The 6,233-nt window shown below is 54.4% G+C and overlaps 1 protein-coding gene across 1 annotated transcript; it reads right to left on the reverse strand.

The window, feature by feature from the left end:
- Positions 1 to 1,063: 1,063 nt before the first annotated feature.
- On the reverse strand, positions 1,064 to 1,923 carry LOC149914214 (osteoclast-associated immunoglobulin-like receptor). Its single transcript, XM_090127535.1, has 2 exons — positions 1,585 to 1,923; positions 1,064 to 1,503 (listed from the first exon to the last, which is right to left on the reverse strand). The coding sequence occupies exons 1-2, from the start codon at positions 1,847 to 1,849 to the stop codon at positions 1,064 to 1,066; spliced, it is 705 nt and encodes a 234-aa protein (XP_089983661.1). The 5' UTR covers positions 1,850 to 1,923.
- Between the last annotated feature and the right edge of the window lie 4,310 nt (positions 1,924 to 6,233).

Genomic DNA, 6,233 nt, shown 5'->3' on the forward strand with positions numbered 1-6,233 from the left:
ACGCACACCAAAGGGAGAAACAGCCATGTGCCTGAAGGCACAGCATGAACATATTCACTGCATTCCAAGGACACGGGCAGAGATTCCAGGAAATAACTCCCATCTCTGGTGGTGGTGGGATGCATTATGGCTGTAAATTTCCAACCATTCAGGGGGTGGGAGGGTAGCCCAAACCTGTTCCCACTGACGTTACACTGAGCCCAGGCATCTGTTTTGCCATCTAATCCTCAACAACAGGACGTCTATTCTACTTTCTTATCTTCACTGGACAACAAGCTCTGTGGCTCTTCTGCATTAAGTTCTTGAGCTTCTATTCACGTCCTTCAGCTCACATCTGCTCAAGTGATGAGAAAGGCTGCTCTCAAAGTGTAGAAAGACTGTTCTCATCATTCACTGACTGCTCCGAGAGGGATGGGGGAGAGAATGAGAGGACAAATAATCTGGAACTCAGAGGTTGAGAGAAAAACCTGTTTTAATAAGACAGTCAAGGAAGAGAGAAAGAACAGTGATGGTCTATGAGGGAATCTATAGGAGATGTACGTTGGACAGAATGGGAGTCAGGGGGCTTGAAGGTGATCTGTAGGGGAGGGGTGAATTGGGACAGATGTGGGGATCCCACAGCGCTGATGTTGGATATGGGGTAGATCCGGAAGGATTTGTGTGTATGAAAGAGTGCTAAGGGATTTGAACGCAAAGAAAGGGTACTGTTGTTAGAGATGAGCATTTGGGGATTTGGTGGGATTGGGAAGCATTTGGGGGCTCTGGTGGGGACTTGAAGGTGTTGGGTTTGAAAAGATCTGGGAATCATTGAGAGGGGAAGAGAGCATCAGGGAGCCCAAAATAAGGAATGTGTATCTAACCCACACAGTGCACCCCAAAGATGAGATGCCTTCTGGGGAGGCATTATTGGGGGCTTCCAGCACCCACGTCAGCACCCAGACTCTCATCTCTCCGTATCCAGAGGCTGTGGGCATCGATGACAAAGAAAATTCTGAGGGCAAAAACGAGGACAGCAGCACAGCCCCTCACCACTGCAATCACCAGGTTCCCATGGGACACCAACTCAGCACCTGAGGGGTGAAGGTATTTGGGTGCCTTCATCCTCAGCATCACCTCGATGGGGAAGGGATGTGATGATACTGCCACCTGTGGGTGACACTGGAGGCACCCAAATGGGGGGCTGGGAACTACCTGGGGGTGCAGGTGTCGGTGCCACCTCCAGTTTCACGCTGTCCCCAAGAGGCGAGGACACAAAGAGATAAGCCTTGGGGTGGTAGGAGCACCTGTAGGTGCCATTGTCAGCTGTGGTCACCGCAACAAGGATGAAGGTGGCCATGCCTTCATCACTGGGGTCCTGGTGCTGGAGAGGGGCTGAGTGCCCATCCTTGTGCAGGAAGATGATGCCCCCATATCCCTGGTTCCAGCAGCGGATGGTGACATTGGTCCCCACTGCCACGCTTTTGTCAGGGCTCATGGAAATGTTAGGTGGGGAATATTGACTATCTGGATGCAGAGGGAGAACAGAGATAGGACATGGCCCTGTGGAGAATGCCGAGGGCCATCTGCTTTCCCCATAACCCTCACCTGTCACCACCAACTCGATGGGGACACTCTTCTCTGATCTTCCTGGTGGCTCCAAAACCCGGTATTGGCACCAATCCTTCATTACATCTTCCAGCTTTACGCAAACCAAGGAGAACTCAGCCATGACCTGATGCTTGTCCACGTCCTTGTAGGATCTCAGAAGTCCATCCTGGTAAAGCTCAACCCTGGCAGATGGCTGGTTCCCATGGGACACCAACTCAGCATCTGAGGGGTGAAGGGATTTGGGTGCCTTCATCCTCAGCATCACCGCGATGGGGAAGGGATGTGATGATACTGCCACCTGTGGGTGACACTGCAGGCACCCAAATGGGGGCTGGTACCAACCTGGGGGTGAAGGTGTGGGTGCCACCTCCAGTCTCACACTGTCCCCAAGAGGTGAGGGCACAAAGAGATAGCCCTTGGGGTGGTAGGAGCACCAGCTTGAATCTCCCCTGCTTTAGCTTGACACCATTCCCTCTGGTCCTATCACTAATGACACGAGAGAAGAGGCCAACCCCCAGCTCACTACAACCTCCCTTCGGGAAGTTATAGAGAGCAATGAGGTCTCACCTGAGCCTCCTCTTCTCCAGGCTGAACATTCCCAGCTCCTTCAGCCTTTCCTTATATGGCCTGTGTTCCACACCCCTCACCAGCTTTGTTGCCCTCCTCTGAACACGTTCCAGGGCCTCGATGTTTTTCTTCCAGTGAGGGGCCCAGAACTGGCCACAGTACTCGAGGTGCGGCCTCACCAGAGCTGAGTACAGGGGAACCATCACCTCTCTGCTCCTGCTGGCAACACTTTCTGATGCAAACCAGGATGCCATTGGCCTTCTTGGCCACCTGGGCACACTGTTGGCTCATGTTCAGCCGAGCATCAACCAACACCCCCAGGTCCATTTCCTCTATGCAGTCCTCCAGCCACTCCGCCCCAAGCCTGTAGCGTTGCCTGGGGTTGTTGTGCCGAAGTGTAGGACCTGGCATTTGGTCTCGTTGAACCTCATCCCTTTGGCCTCAGCCCAGCCCTCCAGCCTGTCCCGTTTCCTCTGAATGGTCTCGCCACCCCCAGGCAGATCGACACTTCCAGCCAATTTGGTGTCATCTGCAAATTTACTGAGGGTGCACTCAATGCCCTCATCCAGGTCATCAAGAAAGATCTTGAAGAGGACAGGCCCCAGCACCGACCCCTGGGGAACACCACTCGTGACCGGTCGCCAGCTGGATTTAGCTCCATTCACCACCACTCTCTGGGCCCGGCCCTCCAGCCAGCTCCTTACCCAGCCAAGAGCGTACCCATCCAAGCCATGGACTGCCAGCTTCTGCAGGAGAATGCTGTGGGAGACAGTGTCAAAGGCCTTGCTGAAGTCTAGATAGACCACATCAACAGCCTTTCTGATTTCACCTCTACACATCCTAACGACTTCCTTGTATTCATTCTGAGTTGCCTGTCCCTCTTTCCACAGGAGGTAGATTCTCTTTTTCTCCCAGAGCCTCAAGAATAGCTCCCGATTCATCCACGCCGGTCTTCTTCCCCGTCAGTTCATTTTGCAGCTCAGGGGGACTGCCTGCTCCTGCGCCCTTAAGACTTCCTTCTTGAAGAGCAACCGGCTCTCTTGGACCCCTTTACTCACTAAGACTGAATGCCAGGGGACTCCCCCTATTAGTCTCTTGAACACTTCAAAGTCTGCCCTCCTGAAGTCCAAGGTAGCAGTTTTACTGTTCCCCCTCCAGGCTCCACCATGAATCGAGAAATCTATCACTTCATGGTCACTCTGTCCAAGACAGCCTCCAACCTCCACATCTCCCACCAGACCTTCCCTGTTTGTGAACAGCAGGTCTAGCGGGGCAGTTCCTCTCGTGGGCTCTCTGACCAGCTGCATCAGGAAGTTATCCTCTCTGCATTCCAGAAACCTCCTAGACTGCTTCTTCTGTGCTGTGCTGTACTCCCAGCATATGTCAGGGAAGTTGAAGTCCCCCATGAGCACAAGGGCTGGCGACCGTGCAGCTCGTGCCAGCTGCTTATAGAATAGCTTGTCTGTCTCTTCATCCTGGTTTGGACGTTTGTAACAGACGCCCACCAGGATGTCTGCCTTGTCAGCCCTTCCTCTGATCTTTACCCATAGGGATTCAACGTTATCGTCCCCAGTCACAATCTCAGTAGCATAAAAGCAATCCCTAATGCAGAGAGCCACACTGCCACCCCTCCTTCCTTGCCTATCCTTCCTGAAGAGTCTGTAGCCATCCATTGCAGCGCTCCAGTCATGGGAGCAATCCCACCACGTTTCCGTTATGGCAACTAGGTCATCGTTTGCCTGCTGCACAATGGCTTCCAACTCTTCTTGCTTGCTGCCCATGCTGCGTGCATTAGTGTAGACGCACCTCAGCTGAGCCCCTCGCCTCTCACCTAATCCCAATACCACTTCCCCAGGCTGATCTCTAGTAGGCCTGGCTTTATCCCCTGCCCCCTTCCTATCTAGTTTAAAGCCCTCTCTACAAGTCTTGTCAGCTCCTGGGCAAGTATCTGTTTTCCTTTGGAGACAGGCAATTCCCATCAGCACACCTCAGTCCAAGTGCCGAGTAGACCGCCCCGTGATCAAAGAATCCAAAATTTTTGCGCTTGCACCTCAGCAAATGCTCTCAGCCATGCATTTATAAGATGGCTTTTCCTGGTCATCTCAGTGTTTGTCCCTGCCACCAAGGGAATACTGGCAAACACTACTTGTATGCCCGCTCCACCAACTAACTTCCCCAGTCTCCTAAAATCATTTTTTATAATCCTCAGGCGTCTATCAGCGATCCCATCGCTGCCGGCCTGAACTATCAATAAAGGGCAATAATCAGAGGGGCGGATAAGGCTGGGGAGTTTTCTGGAAATATCCCTGAGCCGGGCCGCAGGAAGGCAGCACACCTCCCTGTGGGTAGGGTCAGGCCGACATATTGGACCCTCTGTTCCTCTCAGAAGAGAGTCGCCGACAACTAGCACCCTCCTTTCTTTCTTGGAGGAGGCAGTCTTCAAACGTGGAGCTGACCGCCTCACCTTGGGCAAGCTTGGCGGCAGTGCTCCCACGTCATCACTCACCACTCCCTCTGGTTGTTACAGGGCTTCATACCTGTTACTGAGAGGGACCAGGGAACCGAGGGAGGTCGGGATGGGGGTTGCCTGCGACGCTGGGCTGAGACCTGCTGCCATTCCTCCTCTCCTCTCAAGCTGTCTCTCCCTGTTTGACTATGGAGAGAGAGAGGGTCCATTACTCCCTCAGTCTGGGAAGTGCAATCTCTGCGCCTTTCTCGCACAGAGTCACTCCACCAGTCAATCTCCCACTCGCACTCTCTGATGGTCCGCAGTCTACCTACCTCCTCCCTCAGCTCCACCACCACGTTGAGCAGCTCGGCCAGCTGCTCACACCGCACACAAGTGGCATCCTTCCCATCCTCCCCTGGCAGCAGCAGGCTGAGGCACTCCCGGCAGCCAGAGACCTGAACATTACTGAGCAGACCCTCTGTCTGCGTTGCCACAGTCTTTGCGTGGGAAGCACGTTTCCTGGTGAGCACCATGTTTGAAATGGTGGCGTCAGGGCCTGTCAACAGGAGAGCAAGTCAGCTGAAAAAAAGACAGGAGCACTCACCCATGCTGACACAAGACCTCCACTCCCACTGCTGCCTCATTGAATGGGCAGTGCAGGCGGCCCTCACACACTGACTCCCTAGTCCATCCTGGTAAAGCTCAACCCATGCAGCCGGCTTCGGCAGGTGGCACCTCAGGGTGACAGTGTCCCCAAGGGACCCCCCTGGCTGGGGTGCAGAGACAGGGAGGGTCGGGGCACGAGGACGGGGGACAGCAGTCAGCCTTGTCCCTGCACACCCTCCTGTGCCCTCTGATGGCCCCCTGACCACGCTCCCCTCCCTCTCTCACCATAAACCCCCTATCACCACACTCATGTTGCCGGGCCCTGCTCGCTGCCACCAGCCACCAACCTGCAAGGGACACAGTTCTGATCGCACATAGGGCCACCAACCCCCGTGGCACCACGTCCCCATTGTCACTCACCCAGGATGAGGGCCAGCACCATTGGTGCCATGAGGCAGGAACAGCTTTGGGACTGCAGTGGGGCAGGAAAGAGCCTCAGAGCCACTGTCACTTCCTCTTGTGGACGTTTCTCTGTTGCATCACCTCCTGATGTGGGATTTGTGGTCCCCAAGACGTGGTGGTACTGAGGGCACCCAATGGCTGACACACAGAGCCGTGCACACATGCCCCAGTTGTGGTGTCCCACACAGGCTGTCACCGCTCCATATCTCACGCTGTCCCCAAAGGCCTGCCAGTTTGAAGCCCTCTCAGGGAAACAAGCCAGCTCCTGGTCTGAGATCTGCTTCTCCCTTTCAGACAGGTGGGATCCACCTGCAGCCATCAGCACAGCACAGAGTACAGCGCCCTCTGGTCAGAAAAAGAAGAAACAAAACTTCTGCTGTGGCACCAACCATTCTGCCACATATTTATCATATGTGTTTCCCTGACCTCTCAGTATCCTTCACAGCTACTGAGCGGACAGACGAGAACGCCACATGTGCTCCCACTGCATCCAGTGAGCAACCCAGTGCCTTTGCAGGGCCCTCAAGCTTCTCTTGGTGACTGCATCACTGCCAGCTTGAGC

The sequence above is a fragment of the Phasianus colchicus genome, chromosome 31 (genome assembly GCF_987193195.1).
Source record: "Phasianus colchicus chromosome 31, bPhaCol1.hap1.1, whole genome shotgun sequence".
Lineage (NCBI taxonomy): Eukaryota > Metazoa > Chordata > Aves > Galliformes > Phasianidae > Phasianus > Phasianus colchicus.